Source organism: Pezoporus occidentalis, unplaced genomic scaffold (assembly GCF_034315485.1).
Source record: "Pezoporus occidentalis ecotype Australia unplaced genomic scaffold, CSIRO_AGI_Poc_V1 ctg160, whole genome shotgun sequence".
In the NCBI taxonomy this organism is placed as follows: Eukaryota; Metazoa; Chordata; class Aves; order Psittaciformes; family Psittacidae; genus Pezoporus; species Pezoporus occidentalis.
The window spans coordinates 1,300,506-1,326,525 of NW_026913426.1; the positions used below are offsets into that span (position 1 = coordinate 1,300,506).

Below are 26,020 nucleotides of genomic sequence, written 5' to 3' on the forward strand. Positions count from 1 at the left end.
TAGCATAAATTATGGTACAGGCCTGCTCATGTGAGAAAAGTGCCTGGTAATATTAATGCTGAGGTTGTTTTTTAATAGTTTCTCATTAATTAAGCCAATTATGGTGTGAGGAGTATAACATAGTCAAGTGGTTATGCCTTTTGTCAACTTTTTTGCTTGGTAAGGCAGGCATTATCAAAGAAATTATGAGGATGTAGATTACAGCTAGCAAGCCATCCATCAGACCTTACAAATGAAGTTCAGTGCATATGTATTCCTACTTAAGACTCTGAAAGCAGAATATTATTACCTGGTAACACATGGCACTGTGGTTTGCTTACAGGTGAGCACTCAATAATTTTTGTGAAATCAGTAGCACTTCTCAGACTCAGCAACATACCATCACACATCCAGTGTCACTATGAAGTGTTTTCCTGTTCTTTATTCATATTTGAAGAACCCCGTGTGGTATCACCCCCACAGCAAAACACATTGTAGGTTACAGAATGATAACCTCAAGGAACCAAGTAGCCTGGTCTGTCTGCTGTTTCCACTGACTTCAGTGGGCTTTGTGCTTACTTGGTGACCTGCATTTCAAAACTACTCTTTTAAAGCAGATAAACTAATGGAAGAAATTTTTCCTGTGGGGATCATTTTTCTTGTAACACAATAAAAGAAAATAGTGCAGTGCTCTGCTAACCCTTAAAAACAATTGCAGTGTTGCAATGAACAAAGATAATGTCATCTTTGACACTGAACTGTGCCACAGACATACACAAACACACCAGAACTTGTTCTACAGCTTTCACTGACCTTCGTTTGACTCTCTGGGTCCTTCAGAATTGTTTTGAGTCATTTTGATGTTTTGATTTTTAAAATGTTTCATCTAAAGATGTGGTAGATCTGGACTGAGGGGAAGATTCTTATGCAAAGATTAACCAATATTTATAAAGTGCATTTAAGTGCTATTTCTATTACATAGTCTATTTCTATTCTAGCTTAAAAATGCTGTTTTCTACTTAGTCCCAAATTTTAGGCTGTTCTGGATTGGTAGCAGTCAGCACTTGAGAGAATTTGTCAAAGTTGAATTCGATGAGAGCTTGAAAATTTATCTTTTGTAGTTCTAAAGCAGTCTCCAAGTAATTTCAAAATCTTGTAAATCCTTCACCTAACATCACTGTTGATGTGAAATATTATTATGGGTACAGACTGTCAAGGCAGCAGAAATTCACTGAATCCCAAAGTTGTAAAAATAGTAGTTACTGCAGTTTCAGATAAAAGACCCAAACCAAATTTTTCTTCTATCTCATGTTCTCTGTTCTTTTAAGTACTTTTTGCTTAGCTGTTTCATGTCCTGACAGATTTTTCTCATATTCAGTTGTTTTATTTCCTTAGAAATAAAATTGCAGTATGAAATAAAAATCTGTTGCAAGAATTTGCATTGCATCACAATAGCTCAGACCGACCCTTGCAGGAAGGGCAATATCCCTGTATGCCAGGATGTATAAAGAGTCTGTCTCAGGACTTAGATTGTTATGGGGTTTTGTGGCAGAGAATCCTCTTACATACTTCACACAGAAATGAAAACAAGGTTGGCTTGTACATACATGTTGTTAATAGTTTTCATAGCTTTTCATAACAAAGCTAATTCCAGGCTTTGATAAATCCATTAGTCAATTAATTATAAAACTCTATGTTCAAAATGAAGTCTGTTATTTGCAACCTTGACACTGCAGTCTGTAGCCACTCACAAAAGGCACTGATAAAATCAAGAGAAAGTGGATTTTATTTGTGAGTCTCTGTGAAACACAGCTGATTATTTAAATATAATCTGTTGGGTTTTTTTTCTGTCTATTGTTTTATGCAATTTGCAAGAATATATCCTTGTTTCCATACTGTTACTAACTCCCTGGCCCTTTCTGCAAGTGATTACTGGAGATGTTGGTCAGAATAAATTAGCAACATCGCATTGCAGAGTATACCCACTCATTTGTTTGTTTTTGAATTTAGGTCATAAGCTTCAGCAGTGTCAGTGTATTATTACTCATCTGGTTAATCTCAACTGCATGATACCATGCTTTGAAAAGTGTGAGTGAACGGAAGGTTTTAAATATATGGTATTTTATGTATTTGGTATGTTTGCAAATACAACTTTAGAAGTAAAGAAAGAACTAATGAAATTTGCCCTATATTCGGTCTTTCACCCAGGGAAGATGGTGTCTTTGATACACAGGGTTGCAGTGACCACATCAGTGTGATCTTAATGGCTGAATATAGGAAAGCCCTTCAAAAGCAGTAAAACTTACAGGCTTAATGTGAAAGGGAAGGAAAGCATTCGAAAAAAGTGGTGTTAAGACAAAGCCAGTTAGAGTGGAGAGGGTGAGCAGAACTGGGCCCAGAGCCCTCTAAGGAGAAGGTGATTTCTCTGGCTTGATAGACCTACCTGCCTCTCAGAGGACTGTTCCATTCTGTTCCCTCGATGCTGGTGAGTGCCATAAGAAGCACTTGCCATTTCAGGAAGAGTTCACATCTCTCTGTTAATCACAAAGTGGTAGTAGGCACCGTAAGAATGGGAGTTGCTTTTTCCCCGCTCACACCAAGGATACTACACTGAAAAGCTTAAAAAAAAGCTATTGTAATTTCATGATCTTAGTCAGATCTGGGAGGTTTCTAGGTAGTTCTGCCTGTGGGCAGTGTTCAGGTGTTCATCTGGTTTTCAACAGCAACTCATGTGAATAGCTTCTTCAGCTATGGTTTTCTTTCTTTATTGTTCAGTGTGTAAATTATCTGGAGGGGAGATGTATGGTAAAGTTTTCATATTCCTGTGACTGCTGAATGTGCAGAGGAACCCTTTCCCCATTAGTACTTTTTGGTTTGTCCTAAGCACTGGCAACCTTCTAAAATATCCATAATCTGGAAGTATTAGTTACTGATGTTTTGCGAAGAGTTTCAGAGCTCACACTTAATTCCATGATTTCTATAACTTTGATGCCACAACAAATGGATATTCCAGTATTAAATAGGAAAATGTTAAATATACAGATCTACAACAAGTAATTTTCCAAATATTGTATATTACTGGTACTTAATATAAACCATAAATAAGGACGGTGGTTATTTTAGAGAGGCACATCTTTTGTGGCAAATGCTTTATTCGCTTCTCAGACAACAGGAAGAGAACATGCTTTGTGGTGAATATACTGATTCTGTAAGATAAGAAGATTAAAAGATAAGAAAAACTTGTGCAGAGAGTAAAAAGTAATCTAGCAAAACAGGTTTAGTCTGCATTCATGGAAGATGTGGATTTGCTATATATTGTAACTAAACATTAACACTAGTCATTACAATCTGGTTGTCAAGTTCTCACCTGCACTTTAAAGGAACTTAATAATTTTCACTTCCTGCTTTTAGCAGTTGTATGTTCTTGCTTAGTTTACTGTGTTTTGCTCTAGATGCAGTTTCATTGTATCTTTAAAGTAAAATGATCAAGTTTGAGTAGTGGGTGGTTTTGGTTTATCTCTTTTGGTAGAAGAGCAGAGTTGTTCCTGGTTTTTAAATGAAATGTTTTTGTTCATGGAGTAGGTATTTCTTGTGTTCCTGGTGGTGTTTAATGTGCAAGATTTATACTGTATACATTGTTGTGTTGAAATATTGCCTAAAAATGTTTTCTGCCTTATCTATGATTCTGATGGAGGAAGAGTTAAACTCCTTGGAATAGGGATTTTTAGTGAGTAGAGCTGCAGTGAAAACAAACATTTGTTTGGGTTGAGGAAGCAGAAATGTGCTTGTCCAAAGTCTGTGTAAAAAATAGTTATAAGAAGTGGTTCAAATTTGGCAGTTCATTGTGATTTCTTCTTTGAACTTGCACAGATGTGCAGTGCACACTCTAAACAGCTGCCTGCAACATCTGACACTTGAGAATGATGCTTAATTAAATGCAGTTCACCTGATGGGCATTGTTTGTGCAATTACTTGTAATTCAGAGCTGGGCTATTAATTCAGTGTCTTTGGTTCATGTTTTGTGTTGTTCTTTGTTTCTATTTTGTAAGCCCAGAGCCCTGCAGGTAGCTTTATGCAGCTGAGGCTTTTAAGTTATTTCATTTATTACAAAGGTTCTCAGGTAATTTTTAAAGAAAATGAACAGCAGTTGCATCGTATATAAAACAATAGCCTGGAAATATATCTATATTTGTGCATTAAATATAGATTAGCTTAACATGAAACTGACTTTTCATCAGTTTTGCATATAGGAGGAAGAAATTCCTCACCTATCATGAAGAACTGTTAACCAGAATTGTTTAGCTTAGCTTTTTTTGTAAAATGGGTTGAGATGCTCAAGTGAAAGTCAGTATGAGTGCAAAATGTTACTGCTCGAAGGATAATTTGGAATAAATTTTGACCATTGTTGGTTGCTTGTTTTCATCACAACTGTTTCCAGTATATTTTGAAATTTTGAAAATCTTAGAAGAGAGGAGCACTGACATGGCTCAGTGCCCCACTTGTTCATCACTGTTCCACATGAGGAAGATTATACATCTGTACTTCTTAGATTATTAAGGCGTTGTACAGGAAGCAGGTTTTTGTTTTGTTTTTTTTTTTTTTTTTGCTAAGAAGCCTTATCTTTTGCGTAAGAGCAGCTGCGCAGATAACTAGAATTCAACCCCAAGCTTCCCTTCTTCTTCTTGTCCAAAGCTAGTTTTATGAGGGTAGGTTGAGCCTCACAGTTCAATGGCTTTCAGCCCCAAATGGATGTGACAGTGGAGTGTGGGTTGTGTCTTCCCTTTTTGCTTGCAGAATCTGTGGATCTGGCTTGTTAAATGCTTATTTAAGGAAGGTGGGAAGACTGGACTATGTGTTTGTAAATCAACTTACAGTGTCCTAAGTTGTTTTGGGAGTTCATGCACAAAAGGACCTAAAGTATGAGATTTTCAATAATTACTTTGATACAGTGGCTGCAATAGTTAGCTTTAACAGAAGTTCTAATACAAAAGAACGGGAACTCATAATTCTACAATGCAGCATATACTTTCATTTCATGAACTGTGGTAGGTTAAGAATTATATTTAACTGTGAAACTTCCTACATGTAGCAGGTGGCATGCAGATGAGGAATGCAGAAGCACTTCACAAATGTCAAGTTACTGGAGCAATAATGTGAGATTTGGTAGATGGAAATGTGTGGGTGGGTCTTAGGTTTTTGGGATCATCTTTAGGTAGGAAGAGTAGACATTAAGTTAACACACGTTTTCTGCTTTGTGTGTTGAAACACCTTGGACTTAGCCCCACTGTTCATGTTTGTGTGATGTCCTTTTAAATAAAAGTATGTGCTCTCCAATAACCAGGCTCAAAAGTTGCTTGTGCTGTAAGAATGACAGCAGGCACCAAATAGCTCTGTACCCATATGCGTAAATACGTTGTGTGTATGTGTTCCCAGTGGCAGAATGATTAGAACTCAAATTAAGGTTTGAATCCTGTAATTAACTGTTTTCTGCCTGTGGATGTGTTAGTATTTACAGAGCTTAAACAGTTCTAGAATGTTGACTGCAAAAAAGTACATAAATCACTGAATTCTAACAGAAAAAGAATGTTGTCCAGTCTGTACAATTGAAAGAAGTGATGTCTAGACTGTGTACTGCATGACAGTTACAAGTAAACTCTGTAATAAATACATTTAGCATATGTTTGCTTGGGTTCTTTTTTTTCCCCAGAGCACCAGCTCAGTAACTCTGCCAGAAACACTGTTGTTTGTTTCAACCCTTGATGGAAGTTTGCATGCTGTCAGCAAGCGGACAGGAGCGATCAAGTGGACTTTAAAAGAAGGTGAGCAGGAGATGTTCTCATGCCCTCTACTCAGTAACAGTAAGAACAGTCAAATCGATTGATAATTCAAACTGTTGTAGGGCCTGGTAAATACTTTCTTTTCTTTCCTATTTTTGCTCTTGTTCCAGAACTAAGCTACAGTGTTTCTGGAATCATGTTCGTCTTCATATTTTCACTTGCAGGTTTTTTTCCAGGTTTATGGGTGGGTGGTTTTTGCTGGAATGTTTAAGCTGTAGTGGTATAATTGGTAGGTATTGAGCTTTATGAGCATGAATGCACTATAATCAAGCATAAACAGAATAGATGTCAAATGAGAGTGTTAGCTGGTGGAAGTGGTGGCAAAAGGCTTGCTTGATTGTGCCTCTGGACACCTTCATTCACTGGTGCAGTGGATATCATGCAAACCTCTGGTCTTTTTTCTATAATAGACATTTCAAGAGCACAGCTTTTAAAAAAAGAACTGTACTTGTGTAAAACAATCTAACGTTGCTCAGTGACTGGAAGTGATTTTGTAATTGTAGTTACTGAACAGCGAGAGCTCTGTCTTCATGAAAAAAATCAATATGTAATACAAATTTGTTTTAGTGGGACCGTGATTACATATGGTAGAAGTGATAGTAGCACTTTCTTGTCACTTCTGAAAATAAACTGGAAAGCAGGTCAAATGGGAAGGAGTAATAGTGATTGCATCATTTTGTCCTCTATTTTTAAACCTGCTGTCAGTTTAGTAGGTGAGCTGAAATGGTAAGAAATGGATTGTGCATATCCATACATGTCTACAGTGCAAACCAGTTGTTCATATTTATGAAACTATTCATATTTGAATGCAGATCTACCGGACAAAAAGTTAACTTCATGAATGAGCAAAGAATGCTTTTGTAGCTCCTCTGGGAGTGAAAAAGGGGTGAGCAAGTATTTTCTCAAAGGATCTTGATTAATAGGTGTGATTGCATTGTCTTCCCTCTCTCCTCTTTAAATTTAGACCTCTCCTTTCCCTAAACAGGCTTGAATAAAAAAAAAACTATCAGCCTCCTCCTTCATTGTTGCTATAGGCTACCATGGTGTTAAAAGAAGCTTTCTGGTTTTTGCTTGTCATTCAACTGACATGAACATCCACTGCTTAGTCCTGTCCTAGAAGGATATAATAACAGGCTTTTGCTTGCCGCAAGACTTAGTAACTGGGAAGAGGTTTTCTGAGGAAGAAGTGAACATGCTTTGGCAATGAAGGGTCTTGGTCGCAGTGTATTGCTCAAGGAACTTCCCTTGTTTAAAAAAAAGTTGTTGCAAAACTGTTGTTGGTACAGTAGAACTGCCAGACTGGGCAGTCTTAATTTTGTAGGACTTACTTATTCTCTGTTGCTGTGTATTACTCTGGAACTTATGTACATGAGGTATGTTCACTTGCTTTTTGTAAAGCACTTACTGCCCATTAGTTAGTTTCTGTGTAATAGAACACACATGGGTCAATGTAAGAAACAAAAGTGATAGTTGTTATTGTTACAAAGTGCTTCAGGAGTTGTCTTAGTTCTGTGTCCATGGGACAGGCCTCTGCGTATGAATTGATGAATTAATTTGTAATTGGAGGGGTTTAATTTAGTTCTGCAAAACTGTGGTGTTTGCTGGGAAGCCCAATAAAGATACAACAGTGCTCGAACCAAACAGCCCATGAAAGTCCTGGGCTTATTCATGTCCTATGAATAATGCAGAATTCACTATTAATGTTAGTGTATAAACACAGTTTTGCACTGTTGATGTCAACAATATGCTTGTATTGCTGCAGAGAATTACCTGGTGGGAAGCTGCAAGCAGTGTTCTTGCAGGTGCCATTTTACCTTGGTTGTCTGCCAGTGAACCATGTGTTGTAGTTCATATGCTTTGAGAAGCTGTGGAGGTCATCTGAAGTACTGCAGTGGCATTCAACAGGGAGGATTTTATTACTGCACTTAAGCAGCAAGGTATTTAACAAAGGACAATCCATATACATTTTATTTTCACTCGGGGCAGGGGGGAACCCAAGGCAGGGTTCATTATCAGGCAGTAATTAAACAAATGAAAATCTTGCCATGTGTGATTTGTTTTAATTTGGCACTGAAGCTCGTCTTAGGTATGCAGAGTAAATGAGTCAGTGGTTGTCACCACAATAGTGTGTTTGGGTTTCCTGCCTTCATGTAGTGTTGGTGAGAAAGGCAGTCTGAATACTTGTGCTCCCCATAAAGTAAGCAAAAAAAAAAGGGTCAGTTAGTAACAGGACTCTCCGTTAGTTCAGAAATAAAGTTGTTTTCTCTGCAGTTACATGTGCTGAGATTGTTGACTTATTTATTGAGGGCACTTAATACCTTAATTTCCTGTTGGCTTCAATGGATCCTACTGTTTGACAGCTCTTGGGATTTTTCCAGTAGCCAGGTGACTGATGCTGCTTGTTCCCTGGGTCTTGCAAAGCTGGAATGAAATTGAAAAATACACGTACAGAAAGATGACACACTTTTTTTTCCCCCACGTTTCTGAGAGGCACCTTTGCTCCTGCTGTGACCCCACAAGACCACAATGTATTGAAATGCATTCATTTGGAAGAAATTTTGAAAAGTGTGGCACATATTTAAGACTGAGGCTCTTTGTGCCATCTCTGATCAATAAAGGAGCTGTCAGTTCCAAATGACAGTTTGATAGGCTTCCTTGTTTTCTGCACTAGCCACTAGCATGATACATAGTGAGCATCCTCAGTAAGATTACTCAGGGTGAAATCTCTTCCCCAGAACTGCTGGAAATGAAGCTTCCTTTGTAACTCATACAGACCTGTTTGAAAAGTGCAGGGGCACAGCGCTTTAGGTTTGCTTTTACATACAGGTAAAAAAAGTAGACTGTGATAGAAATGGTAATAAGAAACTTGTTAGCAAGGCAGAATCTGGAGAATGCTCTTCCTCATGTCAAACTTTGTATCCGCAATTCTGATTTCAATGTGAGCTTTAAGAATGTGATTTGGAGACTGTCCTGTTCCTTCACGTCTTTGTGAAACTCATCCTATATGTCTTCGTTAACTCAAGAGCTTGGGTTAATGAGCAAAATGTTGAGCTTTGAGAGGTTAAGAATGTAGTGTTTCAAAACTACTATTGGACAAAGTATTTCTCTGTTCTTCTGCAGTCGCTTCTGTGTGCTCTTCTGTATTGTTCAAAGTGATCTTTTTTATATTTGCCAGCTCCTTTAAAGCTTTTTCCCCAAAAACTAATTCCAAGTAATTTGTCAGAAGAACATACAGAGAAATTTGGATCTAGATTTAGAACCAGCAGAATTTTTGTTATGATCTTCAGTTTGCTGTAACAATCAAAAAACCAATGTCCCACAGTCAGTTTAAGCCACTTTGATTTCTAATACCTTATATATATAAAAATATTCATAACCGATGGGCTTAAGTGGCTAGTCATGATAATACAAAGATGATTAAAGGCTGTATCTATTAATGGCATGCAGTATGCATATTTTGAAGGGCAAATCTGAGATCTGTAGATCCTGCTCTAATAACAGTGGCTATTCACAGGAAAGAAGAAATATCTTTGCGTGTAACTGTAGATAAGGATTGTTAAAGCAATTGTAGACCTATACTCTTTTCAGCGAATTCCATAGGATAGTTTGTTAATATCTCTAACCTCATTTACTGTAACTGCAACAGCAGGCAAGGGTGACATGACCTTCAACTGTCCCGTTAGCCCAAATCTGATGGTGGGGCCTCAGGTCAGGAAACCGTTTTTTCCAGCTCATTCCAGTGGGGCAGTAACTCCTTTGCGATTTCAGAATCCCCCACTTCTCCTTTTCAGTCATCAGTTCTACCTAAGGGCACATTACAGCAATGAAAATATGCAACTCTGTCTTCTGCAGAAGACTTGGCATTTGGTCAGAGGGCTAATTTTATCTTACGTGTTTGTGAAACATGAAGAAAATTCAAACACATTATAGTTAGCATTATGGTTATAGTTTCAAATATTGTGTATATATATATGTGGCTTTTTCCATATATGTATGCAAAATATGGGTTAGAATTATTTCAGAATAACCTGAAATACGTATAATTCTGCCCACTCACAAGCAAATGATGGCGGCACAAATATTTTCTGGCCATGATGCAGCTGAAACTGTTCTGGGGCACCTGCCTGCTGCAAGGTCAATTGGGAGTTTCAGGGAGGCATAACTGCCAGATAATTTACTAAATGAGTGGACAGTCATTATGTTAACAGGTTTCTAATAGCTGTTTTGTTTGTGACTAAACTCTTGGAGGTCTAGAATAAATCTTTACAATCTAGGGTCAATGCCCTTTTAATTCTTGATACAGTTATTTTACAAATCTTTTTATCAGCTTGTAAAACTGAAAGCCTTTCAGTTCTCACAGGATAAAGTTTTTGAAGTTCTACAATAACATGGAGAGGTATCAGCAGTCTTTTTAATGGCATTTCTATTCTCCTGGTGCCCTTGAACTTCCTGTGCTTGAGGGTATTGATGTACTTTGCTGAATTAATTGAAGGAAGAGTATCAATGACAATAATGTTACTCATAGTGGTTGCATGTGCTTGTTTATGTACAGATGTGTATTACCAGATCAGAAAGCTAAAACTAGTTTGTATTGAATTGTAGGGTTTTAATGTAGAAATCATTAACATAATCTACCTTAGTGGAGGCTTTAGGAAAAACAAATTGCAAATCCATGGAAATATCTATAGAAGACTTTGTCTTCCCTCCAGCATTGCAGGTATTTGCAGGATGGCGTCCTGCTTCCGAACTCATTCTCCCACGTACTCCATAGTTTTTTTCCTATACCTTTTCTTGGTCTAGAAAGTGGAAAGTTTTTTGGACAGGATATCATTCTGAAAGCTGTATGTAAGGCATTGCAAGAAGTTGGCTTTTTCCTCTGCTACAGCAAATGGAATCTTAAGGGAGGGGCAGATGTATTTTTATCACATTTTCTCTGTAAGGTTTTTGTTCTGATAAAGAATACTTACAGCTTTGTTCAGTGGTTATTATCACTGTTGGTATTGGAACAGATTGGGCCTATTAGAATGACTTACCTAATTACAGGGAACTGCAATTCAGGGAAGTTTTGAAAGCAGGATTAGTGTTTCCAGTCTTAGCATGTTAACACTGGAGATAAGGCCTCCGCTCTCTGACTTTTGCAAGAGCTTTTTCCATTTGCCCATTGTACAGCAAAAGGTGACTTCAGTTATGACTCGTTTCTTTACTAGTCTGTAATCATGCATATGAAAACTATTGTAAAACCTGACAACAATAAATTAAACTCAAGATTCTCTTTTTATCTCAAAGTGAGTTATTTCAAAACAAACTTTGAAATGAAGTTGGAATATGTCCCAAACCACATCAAAGTGAATGTGGAGAGTTCACTGTCTGTCTTCAAAGTGTCTTTGCAGAACTACAAGCTTAGTTCAAAATCATGGAAGTGTTAAGAAAATGAGAAAATCTACGTCACCTCAGTAGCTAAAACTGTAGAGAAATGGCTCTCCACAGCCTGGTTGTCCAGGCGGATGGTGCTGGTAGTGAAAGGAGAATTCCTTTCGTTTCAGAAAATAAACTTCACCATTAGTTTGTGTTCACTCCATTGTAAGTAGCCTCATGCATAGAAATGGATCACATTGATACTAACTGCTTCTAACAGCTCATATACACTGTATACACTCATATACACTAAAGTGTTGCTGGAAGCCATGAAAATAATCACGGTTTTGGTTCATGTGCCAATAAGTACTAAAAAAAATTCCTGCAACTTTGTAACAACATTTTGATCTGTTCTGTCTGCCTCTTCTTTATCTGTGTTAGTAAATCACATTTCAGTTACTGAGAAAAGAAGTAAAAGCAGGTATTTTTATTTATTTTTTTTCCTGTTCTGATAAAGTGCTGTTCTTGGTAGTGAAGACATGATGCCAAACAAATGTTGATGGGCTTTCTCATGAGCATGATGCTTCTGTACAGCACATGCTGAACAGCTTGGAACTTGTCATAAGGCTTTCATTCATGTCTTGTGACAGGTAAGAGTGCTTCAGAAGTTGAAGAGGCATTCATGGGATTTCCAGCATCATTTATTGAATTGTAGGCTACGTGTGTTGATAAAGTTGTTCTAAGTTGGGTTTTTTTAAGTAGATTGCTCGGTCTTAGAAAATCAAGTGAAAATAAGTTATTAGTCCAGAAATGCTGTTCTGTGTTAGTGTCGTTCACTATATTTTGGGGGCAGAAGGGGAGCTATAGGAAAGTGTTACTAACCAGACTCTCCTGCAAGTGCCATAGACAAACCAGGATCAGTTGCTAGAAAACAGAATTTGTCTTTTGAAATTTCCTGTCATTCTTCAAGTTTTCCTGAGCATTCTTTGAAAGCCACCTGAAATACCAGTATGTTTGAGGAAATCTCATTGTGCTGTTCTGCTGTAAAGCGCATGTGTGTTACATCAGTAGCAGTGCGGTTAGGCAGTTTGGAGCTTGATTCAGGCAGTACTAGTTTTATATTGTAATTTCATATAGCAACTTCACACTTCCATTTAATTCAGACAATAACCTGTCCTTTTATTAAAATTAAGTTTAAAGGTTTCAGAGTATAATGTGGACATGAAACTATTTTCTTATGCTTTGCCTAGGCTGACTGGTAAGTGATGTTAAAGAAAAGCTACACTACTATGCTGTATACTCAAGCAGTGTGTATGCAGTCAGTTACCACTTCAAAAACAAGTGTGGCTTTGTTATCAGTAAGAATCGTTTGAGGAGGTGTTTGTAGATAGGACAGAGTTGCTCAAGCCTGTTGAAGATTGCTGTTGTCAAGCAATAGTGATCATCACCACAAGTGACAGTTTATTTCTTTACCAAGTGAAACACTGTGTAATCAGTTCATCAAAAGACTTGCAGTTTATCTAGCTTTTGCCTTTAGCAATGCTTGTAGCATTTGCATTGAATCTTGCTTCAACTGAGGCAGGTGCCATTGTCTGCTGATTTGTGATGCTGTTTCTTTTGCAAAACTGAGCTTCCCTTCCCATAAAGCATTTATTAATATCAGAAGTCTAGCCTGTATTCTTTGATATCTCTTTATTCTTTTAGCTCATTTCACTTAGACTTGGAGAAACATTTGAGTCTGTTTGCTTTTAAGTAGTTCAACCTAGCAATTCAACTGCAGAGGTTGAACTAACTTTCAGTGGTCATTTATATCGCCATTGAAAGTATATGTACTTTCACATATATATAATGCTCAGCTAATGCTTTTTCTTGCTTGCCTTTTTTTTTAGTAATGGAGAGATGATGTAAGTCCTCATGTGTTGCATTAGATATCATAAAGCTCATGGAATACTTGAAGCAAACACAGAAATAATTAGCTATAATCAACTGAAAGTCTGGAGCACGGGCTCCCTCCCAGCATATCCTGAAACCAGGGTCTTCACACAAGGCATAGAAATTAGTTGCTTAATGTAGTTAATAGAATAAAGGTCTGGCTAAGCAGCATGCTCTCTAAAGACAGATAAGTGATTCATCATTACATATCTCCTTTGTTTCAGTGTTAATTAATCTTAGGCCTTTTGATGTGTACTTGGCTTCTCAATAAATTAAATTGAGTTTATGCGATGATGTGGAGCTCTGCACTTGCATAGCATTCACATCTTACAGCAGTGAACAGTGATAATGGTGGTAATTCATCATTAGGAGAAAAATTGCTCAAGATAGGTATTCTTGCCATCCATCTTCTATGACTGTCAGTGCCTAGGACTATGAGCTAAATTATCTTGGCATTTTTGCTGCCCTATGTAGGAAGCTCTGAGTATAAGGTAGCATGATTAGGCTGTGTCTGGTGTCCAGTGGGTTTCTTCCCACAGCTGGCCCTCAGCTCTGCAGGATCCCTGCATTAGAGGAAAGTTGCTGTGATGTGGAGGGAGACTGGTATTTGACACTGTCTTTGCCAGTGTGGGAGATGCCTGTGCAGTGGTGGGTAACCATGTGATGAGAAAAATAGGTAAAGCAGGAATTTGACATGTCTGCACCCTGAGCAGTGAGTTTGCTAGGTGCAGTATGGTTCAGTGCTTGTCTAGAGCACTGCTCCCTCTCCAGTTAGTTGGGTTGTTCCCAGAAACTTTAAATGCTTTTGAACACAAATGTGTTGGAAGCAAGAGTTTTTATGAACGTGTACAGGCAGTTCTAACAGATGCTGTATGCTCTGTCCAAGTTAGAAGGAGAACACTCAGGGTACAATACAGTACTGCTACAGTACAGCCTTCTTGAAGTCTTCCCCCCAGGGGTGGCTGGGGAGTAGTGTGAATAAAATTGAGTAAGGAACTTTGGAAGGTTTAAAACTTCTCAGGTGCTTTGTACTTTCCCATTTTATAAACCCAGTTGCATGATCAAACAGGGGATCACTGAGGCTGCTGAGATGGCCACGTTCAAACTCCATGCATCATCCTCAAACATGAGCAAGTTGTTGCAGGCCTGACCTAATCCTGTATCGGGTGAGTTCAATGAATTGAATTGCCAGTATTATGACTTTTTTTTTTTACTTCTGTTTGTGCAGATCCTGTGCTCCAGGTGCCAATACATGTGGAAGAGTGAGTCTGTTGCTTTATCTCATTTACAGTATGATTGATTATCATGATGTCTTGAAATTGGTTTAATTTCAACTGGAACGATCTATGTTCTAGAAAAGCTGCATACTTTACAAAAGCTTAAAGTGCAGATACAGAAAGGATATAATTAGCTACATATAATTCTGTTATTTGTAGGGCTAAAAAGAAACATCTTGTCTGCAGACGTCTCAAACCCTTGCTCAGGTTCTGAGATCAAGGGTGCCGACTGTGCCAGTCTTTCCTGAGCAGCTGTGAAAATGACAGAAACAGCTCGGGAGTGATCTGTGCTCATTCCTTCAAATAAAAAACTAACAATGATAAAGCATAGGAAACTCCAACCATTACCACTACCAGAATCTTCAGATAAAACCCTTGAGCTGTTACTTCAGAGTAGTTCCCTCAGCATAGCAATCTCACATTTAACTAGAAAATGTGGGGCTTCACCTTTGTCTCTGAAGTCTTTTTTGTGGTCTGTTTTTGATGTTGGGGTTTGGGTTTTAAGTGTGTTTTCTCTAGTTTGGGATGGAGGGGGGATTGCTTTCTCAAAGTTATGTGGTTCTGGCAACTCTTTTACTATTCCTTGCCTGCCTTATGCTGGTTTTGTTGATTTATTTGCTTTGTTTTTAATTCTGTGGCATTTTAAAAGCATATAGATCTCTTAAAAGCATATAGATCTTCTTTAAAAGCCTTCACTGTTTGCCTGCGTATTTGCCCGTCATGTTGGGATCTTTGCATTTTCAAATGTATCAGTAATCAGTTGATTCATTTCAGAACTGATACATTGTTTCATTTTCACAGTTAATAAAAGAAACTTAAAAGGGTAAAAATCTAGTGTCAGATGAACTTCTCTGTGCAGCCAGTTCTTCCCATAGGTGCTTTCCTGTTCTCTGAGAAGCACAGTACTTTATCATTTGTAATCGCTGCTTAAATCTTAGGCCAGCGTTTCTTCCTGACCCAAATGATGGCAGTTTGTACACACTTGGTGGCAAGAATAATGAAGGCTTGACTGTAAGTATATTTTCGTCTTCTGTGATAACTTTTAGAAAAGTGCCCCAGTCAGGCTGACACGATGGATACTCCTTGAGGGAACTTGGTGATTTCTTGGCAGTACTGGAAAGATTTTCAGGCTTTTGTGCTGTTTAATACAAGTGTACCAGTTTCTTGGAAAAGCTTGATCAGAGCAGCCAAAACCCAGCCTGTGTCAGTGTAAAGGTTTTGGAATGAGAGTGCACTCTTTTGTGTTGCTAGCACCTCTGCAGGGTGAAAACATACTTCATTAGAGTAGAAGGTTGCCACCTTTCTTGTGATCATCAGGACATAAATTTGGCTTGAAAATATCAACACTGCTCATGTGTTTTCCTCTTGTACTATTTTCTATAGCTTGCTAAAATAATGATGATGACAAATGAATTTTTTGCAGTATTACCTAAATACTGGATAATCTCTGTATGATTTGATGGGAAAGGTGCCCCCAGAATAATACAAATATATGCCATTTTCACCCAAATGCTTAATTCTTTAAACCCATCTGCCAAAAGGCAGGATTAACATATGTTCTGTGCTGACACCTTTAGATGTCCTTATAAGATTTAGTAAGCAGACGGAAATGCCGAACCCTTTCAGAAGAGTCACCAGTCCATGTAACCCATGGATAGTAGCTCACATTTGCCTCTTATTTTTTAAACTTTGTGGGGATACTGGGATAAAATACTTGACTTCTCACAAGTCTCTCTTCTCTGATTTCCCTTAAGAACTTTGATATTAAGTATTTTAGTATTTACTCAACCATTCCCTTATCTCTGGGTTTGCAAAGCACGGCCTTGACCTGAAATTCTGCATTCTCAGGCACTGCAATAATACAAACACTAAAAACCTGTCACTTGAGATTTCTGAAGTTTTCTGACCATCCCTTTCTGTGAACAAACATGATGACTATCACACCAATGTGAATAGTTTTTATTGTGGTTGATTGTTGTTTGCTTTTTTTCCCCTAGAAACTTCCATTTACTATCCCAGAGCTGGTGCAGGCATCTCCCTGTCGCAGTTCAGATGGGATCCTGTACATGGGTGAGCTCAAATTTTATCTCTCTTAGACTCTTAAGATGTTCAGCAACTACAAAATGTAGATTCCCAGGTAGACTGCATGGAAAAATGCTTTATTTTGGGTATTAATTATAGTTTTTCATGAATCTTTCTAATGAAAAAATCTGATTAATATAGAATTCCATTACTTTTTGAAAATCAAAAACCAGCTATGTTTCCTTTAGGCCAAAATAGCTTTTCTAAGCAGTGATTAGCCTGTAAGGGTTTCTTTTGTTTCCCAAGATGCTATCTCTCAACAAAATATGACATATAATTAAAATCATCTTAAGCTTATAAATATGATTGACTGCCTGACAATTATAATTAAATTAGAAATTCCATTGCAAGACAGTTACATATCCTCCATTATCTGAGATAGAGTCAGCTCAATTATACCACAAATTGCAACAAATTTATGGGTTGTTGTCCTGACTAATTCTAATTGCAGATGGATTTGCAGTTCTTACTTATCAGAGCAGTAAAATGTGTGAAGGATAAGGATGAACTTATTATTGGGTTGGGGTTTTTTTAATCTGAAAGGCTTATACCTACTTCTGCTTCTCCACTTTGTGTCTCTAGAGTAAAGGAGTCAAAAATGTTTATTTAAAGCTTCTAAACACAACACATGTTTTAGCATCAGAGAAATGTTGAAGGCCATGGCTCATGTGGTCTTGAATGGGATGTTAGGGTTACAGTCCTTAACTAACTCAATGTGTAGACCCTCTTAATTTTTTCTACTTAATGTCCTTCAACATTAGCACTTCAGTTTCCTCCTCTGCTAGCTCATTCAGAACTCTTATCAGAGTTTATCAGTGTGAAGAAATAATACAGCCAATAGTACTTACTGTTCTAAATATTGTATTTGGGATTTCTTGTCAATATTTGGGATCTGGCCAGTAGTGCTAAGTGCTAAGCCTGGGTATGAGAATTGTTTTATTAAAAATGCTTTATTCATGCTAAGTTAGAGCCTACGAAAGAAAAAAGAAGTGTGAGAAGCTTGGTGGAAGTGCAGTTTTTCCAACTGAATGTTAATGTGGTTTGAACTCTGATTCTAGGTAAAAAGCAGGATATTTGGTATGTGATTGACCTCATGACTGGGGAGAAGCAGCAAACCTTGACTTCCTCATTTGCAGAAAGTCTTTGCCCGTCAACATCTCTCCTATACCTTGGCAGAACAGGTCATACGCTTTTTTTATTCTACAGCTTAGAATAAAACGTGGTGTTGTCATTGTACTTAAAGGTCAGGATCATAATAAGGAACCTTGTGATCAGGTCAGGTTTTCAAGTTTATTTTTTAAAAGAAGCTGTGTAATTTACAGTTTTAGGCTGCACACAGCATTATGAACTATCCACAGCACAGAAAGATACTGGATCTTTTTAAACTTTCTCAGTAGGCATGGTCCATGATTCTTCTTGTTGACCGAGTGGCATTTATATTCTGTTTAACAGCACATTCCAGTAGCAGCTGGGAGCCCAAGTTTGCTCTGTAACATACAGCTTTTATAAAAAACATTTAAAGAAAATGGAGATCCAGCATTTCCACTGAAACTTCAAATGCAGCATTCTAGATTCAGACCAACACCATGTGGGTGTTGACTAGTAAAAAAGAGGGGGTGTTACAGACTTTTCTTTAACCTCTGTATTAATGTGTTCTTTAAGTGTGATGGCTCAGTTACACAACATGGTATGCTGAATTTTAGAATGCAGGGTTTGGAAATGTGTAAGTAAAATAAAATACAGCAGAAGAAGCTGTGGAGTAAAACCAAAATGCTGGTAACATGGGCAGTAACTGTGTGTGGGGGGGATTGTTCTGAGGTTCCTGTAGATTAGTATGAGTGGATTGGGTGTTGTGGCCTTTAAGAGCTGTGAAATGTTTGTTTATGTGTTGGGAAGATGAAATGCAGAGAGCAGGAAGTGATGTGTGGTATTCTGAAGAGTGTCTCAGATTCGAGATGATCGATTCTATTCTCTCATAGGTTTTTTTGCTTCACAGACTGTATATTTTTTAACAGAGTACACGATCACAATGTATGACACCAAGAAGAAGGAGCTGCGATGGAATGCCACCTATTTTGATTATGCAGCTACTCTGCCTGATGAAGACATAAAATACAGTAAGAATTTCATTGCTGTCTTTCCATAGACACCCAAATTGGGCTCTGGGGTTTACATACAGGCAGGAGTATTGATTTATTTATTTTCTATAATTAGTAGGTCAAGCTGTCTGGTTGATTCTTGTGCAGTTGATGTGCACCTGCCAGGCTTTATCCTTTATGTGCCATAATATCTAGGGCCTGTTACGTAGCTTGAGGTACACTGAATCGATGAAGATACAACTCTTTAAAACGGTGAAAAGTAGCAGAAGAGGAGGCAAACCTAAGCTGTGGTGCACACTTGGAAAAAGCTATTGCAATGCTATTGCACTGTATGGAGATGCTGCTGCATTGAGTTGCAACTGAACTTTTATCTGCGTAATTCTGATGACTGAGTCACTGATCAGCTGTTCTTTTGCAGTACAAAGTGAAATGGACTCATAGTTAACATAAGGCTTGAACTGTGACTATGTATTATTAACACTGCATGTCTGCAGTAATTCAGATAACCTCCTGTATATTTGTATATTGTAGAAATGTCCCACTTTGTGTCTAATGGAGATGGACTGGTGGTGACCGTAGACAGTGAGTCGGGGGATGTGCTGTGGATTCAGAATTACGCTTCTCCTGTGGTAGCTTTTTACATCTGGCAACGTGAAGGATTGCGGAAAGTTATGCACACTAACATAGGGATTGAAACACTGCGGTACCTGACGTTCATGTCTGGGGAGGTTGGACACATTACCAAGTGGAAATATCCTTTCCCAAAGGAAACAGAGACCAAGAGCAAACTGACGTGAGCATGAATATTCGTGTTGTTCTCACTATTTGCATGAGCTTTGTCATTTAAACTTTGTATACATGCAGTTAAGGATTATTCTACAAGTTTCAAAATGGTGAAAAGAATACATAAAAGCAGTTCTAGTAGTTCTCCAGCTGCTATTTTATATCATATTTTTATCTTTTACTGTCCAAATTCAGACCAAAAAAACCCCATACCTATCATAAACTTAGGATATGTTCATAAAAAAGGTATGTTCATAACTTCTATTGATGTTCTGTGTTGAACAGTTTGTTGTAATGTGGAACAGAATTGTTTTTTTATAATGTGAAGCGCTTCATGTTATAAGAAACGTGCACAGCATTTTGGCAAGTATCAGTGATTGAATAATGCAGAAACAGGACTTGAGTTGCATCAAATGAGTAGCTGTGAATAATGAACTAATAATGCAGTCATAATAACAAGAATGGCTTCATAGTGCAGCAGTATGTAAAACAATTTTACAGATCCAGGCTTTTCAAGTAACAAATATTGATGATTTGAAAAACTGCATTGGTTCTGCGGGATTGTGTTGCTGAGGGTTTAGCTCAGATGGGAAAGCATCCATTTGTCTACTTTCTAACACTTGCTGGGTTTTTTTTTACAGACCAACTCTATACGTAGGGAAATACTCCACCAGCTTGTATGCATCGCCATCAATGGTGCATGAAGGAGTAACTGTTGTGGTAAGTTGGAAGCTGCAGGAGTTGAATTGACACCTGCTGAAAAGTGCCTTTACAGAATTAGTGCTGTCCTGGCTTTGAAAAATTGCTGAAATGGAAATGTACCTAAAAATATATAAAAAAAAGGACAATTTTACCATATTAAAATAGAAGAAAAACCACTGAAAGCTGTACATCTATGAGACATTTAGTTTTAAATTGCAGATTGCTATCAAGAAATTCATAGAGAATTCGATATTTCATGAAACAGTTAGCAGTAGGCCTTAGAATGCATGCCCATGTTTCAGAAATCATTTCAAATGCTGCAATGCAGAGAAGTAACTGCAGCTCGCCAGGACTTGTGCCAGGCATGTCTAGCAGGAGTGGAGCAGAGGTTGCCATGTGCTATTGGTGGTGTGTTGTGGTTAATGTTAAAATTGGTGGGGTTTTGTGCTGAAGTAACTCCCCGTAGAAAGGAAACTGCATCATAGTTTTGTTTTGCTCACACTATGGCTGCCCAGGTAGGATATAAAAATCCTGCTTAACTTTTCAAACAGAAGAGAGTAATCTCATCTCCTAGGCAGCACCTAACTTAGAAGGTCTAATGATCAAGGCTGTTGGAGCAGTTGCCAAGGGTGCAGTGGCAATATGTACTTAAGAGTGGCTTTGCTGCCAGTGATTTTTGTGTGCCCACCAATCTTGACCTCCTTTTTTATTTAGTTGCCTGTTTGAATATTGTAGGAACAACGTGCTTCCTTAATGGTAACACCAATCTCTTTCTAGCCCCGTGGCAGTGCCATACCCTTACTGGAGGGTCCAAAAACAGAAGGAGTCACAATTGAAGACAATGGGGAGTGTGTTATCACCCCCAGTACGGATGTGAAGTTTTCAGGCAGGCTGAAAGGAAAGAACAAGCTCCACTATTGGAACGACTGGCTGTTAATAGGTACCTCTGTCCCCTTGGTTTGTGTTGCTGTCTGGCAGACTGTTCTAATCCAAACCTCAGAGCTGGTTTTCAGCTGCTTTAAATCAGTCACAATGACTACCTGAACTCGGGCAATAATTACTGAATTGTGGCAGTCGTTTCTAATTTGTCTTCATCTGCATGTGAATTAAGGTCCTCAAGTATACCCTGCATGCTGTTTTCCTCAAGGCCCCAGCTTTATTCAGTGCACAGGATGAAGAGTGCTTAGCTCAATATGTGAAACATTGTTTATTGTTTACTTGCCCCCTCCTTCAGTGAGGTAACTTGTTATCTACTGTAAATGTTGTATTCTGGCTCCTTTGGATTTTTTTATTGTGCATAATGTTACTTTAATTCTTATCACATGGATCAGGTGGTCATGTATCCCTGTTTTACATTGGAGGGTTAAGGCACAGAGGCTGAAGATAACATTAATAGTGTCAGCCTGTCCTGTGTGTCCCAGATCCCCAAATTTGGACTTGACTTTTCAGGGCATTTACAATTTTGCTTTGAAAATAAAGAACTGAGTTCAGTTTTAAGTAATGCAAGTTTATAACTAAGTGATATATGCCATGGGATCTCTGTGGCAGGAACAGGGGGTAACTTTCAGCTTCTTTAACTGCCACCTTTCTCTTCCTGTGTTCCCTTTCTTTGTTAATGGTTCCCTTTCCCTTCAGAACCATTTCATATCTAGAATATGATCTTTACCTCAAGGCCACATCACAAAGCAAAACTACCTGAGAGTGAGCCAGCTAGGAGGAGTAATGTGTGTTCCTCTAATGGCTGGGAACTAAATCCACAGCTGGTGCTTTAGGATTGTGTCACTATACCTGTGTCTGCTTGGGAAGGACAGAGGGGAAAATGTTTTAATTTGAGCTTTTGTTCTGTGGTGTTCTCAAGCTGTTTATAAATCAACTTTATAGATGCTCGTCAGCAGAGATGCTGAAATCAAGGATATCTTCCTGAAAAAGGGACAACTTTCTATTTCAACAAGTGTGTTTTATTTAAAGGGCACCATGAAACACCATTATCTGCCCCTACAAAGATCCTGGAGAAATTCCCAAGTAACTTACCTAAGAGGCCTGAAAATGTGATTCCAGCTGACTCTGAAAAAGCCACTATTGAAAAGGTTTGTGTTGAGAATAATCATCTTACTGGATGGTAGAGGAATATAGAAGAGTAGAAAGAAAGGACTTAGCAGAAGGGGAAGGACTCGGAAGGAATGTCATGCACTTAGCACATAGAATCACTGGTAGGATGACGTGTCATTCCTTATTTCACAGTTAGGGCTTTCAGCTGCTTTATTTTAGTTCTCATGCAAAACTTTCTTTGACTTTGGTAGGGTTAGAAATCATTAAAAATGATTTAGCAGAAAGACTGGCATGTAGGTGCTCCATTACCTATGAAGATACTGAGCTAACAGTGCTTCCTTTGCCTTTTTAGGTGATTGATATCGTTGAAGGTTCTTCCTCCACAGAAGTGCCTCCTGATGTTCCAAAGGATATCGAGGAGAAACCTGCTCGGCCTGTCCCTCGGCCAGAGGCTCCTGTGGACTCCATGTTAAAAGACATGGCCACCATCATCCTCAGCACCTTCTTGCTTGTGGGCTGGGTGGCTTTTATCATCACTTATCCAATGGTAATGCTGATTTAGCTTGATGGGCTTTTGAGTTTGCAGAGAGTCAGTAACATTTTACAGCCCAAGAAATGGTGCAGGAGTTAGAAAGTAACACACTGCAGGGTTTTTTATCCCTGCCCACAGAGGCTACAAATCTCATGTAACAGATGGTTTATGTGTTACTCTTTTCATGAAGATGATCTTAACACCCTTAGCTTCACTCCTCTCTTCCTTACCTGAACCACCATCAGGTTTTCTGGCTTTTGGATCAAAGCCTTTATCCCTCTGTGGTCACTCTAGTAACAGCTTTTGCCAAGCAGTGCAGTTTCTCAGCTTTGCAGTGGAAGTGCAGAATGAGATTGAAAACATGTCTGTGAAAGCTCCCCAGTCTGCTTGGCTGATAGTGTCACAGCAACTACTTGCCTTTTGGATGTAGCTACCTCAATAGCTATAGAATTCCCTCGTGTGCCATTACTGTAAAAACTTCCCTTCACTTACATGACTGAGGTCCCTTCTTACAGAGTGTCCATCAGCAGCAACAGAGGCAGCATCAGCTGGAAGAGAAGATACAGCTCTTGCAGCAACAGTCACTGCCCTTCCGTGGTCCCAGTGAGATGCCCCCAGAAGCAGATTTCTTGGATACCTCCAATGGACGCACAGAGAGCTCCACTGCCAGCACACCGAATGTGTCCCCCAGAGCATCAAACCATTCTGCCTATTCCAACATCTCCACATCCGATGTTGGGAGCTGCCTCTCCACTGAGCAAGAAGATGGAGGTAAAGTTGATCCAGTGTCTTTTATTGTGAGTCTCTGATTGCCCAGACTGTATGACACTGCAGCACAGCACTTAAAACAGTGAAGATACTTCTTACAACAGAAAGCTGAAAAGGACCAGCAGCCCCATGTAGTCTGACCGCTTGTACACATGGTGCTGGTGTGCCAGGCCATGCCATGCCCTAACCTTCAGCAGGATTATTTGCTTTAGAAACTAAACACCCAGGTCGTAATTACCAGCTAAGGGGTTATTGTTGTCCATGGCAGTTTAGTTTTATAAGAGGTAGCCACTCCAGAGAGGGTCATTTAAACAACTGATTAACTGGAATCAAGAAATAAGGATTATGCAGCAGGACCTGCCTTCCTGCCTGATCTTCCAGGACACTCTCCAGGCTCATCAGGGGAAGTGCTGGTAAACCCACTTCTGTAATGGTCAGGAGTATTTCCTACACTTGATAAGACAGCTGCAAAGCTTCCTAGAGTTTGTCTTAGAACCACCCATCTCTTACACTGTCCTTATGTCAGGTGCTGGGTACAGTGTGTTTGACACTGGATGTTAGTCATTTGGTCACCAGAGTATTTGCCTGCTCAGTGTGAGTACCAAAATGGAGATGTTTCATCTGTGTTGATCATCTGTGCTGTTAATTTAAATATGAGCCAAAAGATTTTTACATTCTGGTCCTGAAGGATGTGCAGTTGCAAAAGCCTGACTTGACCCATATGAAACCAGTTCCTGTTTCTTGGTTTTTGTCCAGATGCAGATGCAGACAGAGTGATGGTTGGCAAGATTTCGTTTAACCCCAAAGACGTACTGGGACATGGAGCTGAAGGGACAATTGTTTACCGGTAGGAGACAATACGTGCATTCAGCATTAAACAGACCAATAAATGTCTTATTTGCATTAGGTCTTTATTTTAAATAAAATATCCCTACATATCTGATAGGAACAAATACGAAACCTTTAAGAAAGTATTTTCCGTGTGTCTGGAATACTTCCATGCAGTGTTTCTTCATGAGCAAAAATGACTGTTCTTCCCTTAGAAATGTTTAATGACCGAACGTATCTGTTTCCAGCACGAGAAATGCTTTAATGTGCCTCTGTAAACATCTGTTGTCACTTGCTTTGAGCTTGCCATGTCTACAGAAAGTGCAAAGCGTGCTGTGGCTTTCCTTCCTGCTGCAGGGGGACGTTTGATAACCGTGATGTTGCAGTGAAAAGAATTCTTCCCGAGTGCTTCAGCTTTGCAGACCGTGAAGTGCAGCTGCTGCGAGAGTCGGATGAGCATCCCAATGTGATCCGCTACTTCTGCACGGAGAAGGACCGGCAGTTCCAGTACATCGCCATTGAGCTGTGTGCTGCCACCTTACAGGAGGTGAGAATGTGACAGCCTCTTCCTGGAAGGCCTTCCATTTCCTTTAGCTTGGGGTGCTGAAGTAAGTGCCTGCTGCAGATGTTCCAGTTACTCCCACCATCACCTCTGTGACAGTTACACATTCTTGCACCAAGGGTGTTTTCAGACCTGTAGGAAGACACCTTTCTACTCATCCTCCCCCTCCTATCAGCTGGACTTTGAAAACTCTTGCTTTTGGAGTGCAGGGCTATACAGAGTTCTAGTGCTGAATGACAGTTTAGAGAGCAGCACCTTCAGCCAGGAATGAAAGGCTCTTTTCCATGTGTTACCAGCTAGCACAAGTTACCCAATTTTTTTTTTTTTTTTTTTTTTTGCTTTTTCAGGGGTGTGAGGGGTACAGACTTACTACTAATGCAGAGGGTAACGATAAACAATTGTGTGGGTCAATCTCCTGTTTTTCTATTGTCATGTATAGTACATTGAGCAGAAGGCCTTCAGTCACCATGGCTTGCAACCCATCACTCTCCTGCAGCAGACAACATCTGGTCTTGCGTACCTGCACTCCCTCAGCATCGGTAAGAACGCCTTGTTACAGTACTGGATGGGGAGCGTTGTCTTTCTTGAACTTAGAAAAGAGAAGCTGGTCTGGTGCTGGGAGCTTCTTTATTCAAGCCCAAAGTGTATTGTAGAAACTCCACTGGCAGCAGTTGTGTCTGTCCTCGGATACTGCCCTTGTCCTGCAACATGCTGCTGCACAGCCAGTTCCATTTGTTCAGAGCACTGCATTTTTTGGATTATGTAAAACACGGTGACTAGTGGGAATGGTATAAAAGAAGTGATGAGCTTCTACCAAAGACGATAGTTTGAGGTCAGGATTTTGGTTTAACGCATGGTGGCTCAGCCTTGTGAAAGGCTTTCAATGCAAGTACATCAAATATTTACAAATATTGTTGGGTTTGCCTGGAGTGGGTAAATGGGTGTTTGTAACAGTCCACAGGGACCTGAAGCCCCATAACATCCTCATCTCGATGCCTAATGCCCATGGAAAAGTCAAAGCCATGATCTCAGACTTTGGCCTGTGCAAGAAGCTGGCAGTGGGCAGGCACAGCTTCAGCCGCCGGTCGGGTGTGCCGGGCACCGAAGGGTGGATTGCCCCAGAGATGCTGAGTGAAGACTGCAAAGAGAACCCTGTAAGTGCTCATCTTTCTACGGGGTACCCTGGGAGAAGGCAGCACAACCAACGGGTGGCACATGGTTGCAGTCAGACTTTG

The 26,020-nt window shown here is 39.2% G+C and overlaps 1 protein-coding gene across 2 annotated transcripts in view; it reads left to right on the top strand.

Annotated features, from left to right (window-relative positions):
* ERN1 (endoplasmic reticulum to nucleus signaling 1) overlaps nucleotides 1-26,020 on the top strand; it is a 33,111-nt gene that overhangs the window by 3,572 nt on the left and 3,519 nt on the right. The window contains exons 2-17 of one of the 2 annotated variants that reach the window (XM_062612645.1): nucleotides 5,687-5,798; nucleotides 14,332-14,365; nucleotides 15,319-15,391; nucleotides 16,378-16,450; nucleotides 17,521-17,643; nucleotides 18,478-18,579; nucleotides 19,093-19,354; nucleotides 19,986-20,064; nucleotides 20,824-20,986; nucleotides 22,015-22,133; nucleotides 22,448-22,642; nucleotides 23,143-23,398; nucleotides 24,152-24,242; nucleotides 24,581-24,770; nucleotides 25,225-25,324; nucleotides 25,740-25,939. In XM_062612645.1, the coding sequence (XP_062468629.1) occupies nucleotides 5,687-5,798; nucleotides 14,332-14,365; nucleotides 15,319-15,391; nucleotides 16,378-16,450; nucleotides 17,521-17,643; nucleotides 18,478-18,579; nucleotides 19,093-19,354; nucleotides 19,986-20,064; nucleotides 20,824-20,986; nucleotides 22,015-22,133; nucleotides 22,448-22,642; nucleotides 23,143-23,398; nucleotides 24,152-24,242; nucleotides 24,581-24,770; nucleotides 25,225-25,324; nucleotides 25,740-25,939 (2,172 nt within the window). Of the gene's footprint in view, nucleotides 1-5,686; nucleotides 5,799-14,331; nucleotides 14,366-15,318; nucleotides 15,392-16,377; nucleotides 16,451-17,520; nucleotides 17,644-18,458; nucleotides 18,580-19,092; nucleotides 19,355-19,985; nucleotides 20,065-20,823; nucleotides 20,987-22,014; nucleotides 22,134-22,447; nucleotides 22,643-23,142; nucleotides 23,399-24,151; nucleotides 24,243-24,580; nucleotides 24,771-25,224; nucleotides 25,325-25,739; nucleotides 25,940-26,020 lie in introns of those variants that run through there. The other variant, XM_062612646.1, reaches the window with a different exon arrangement.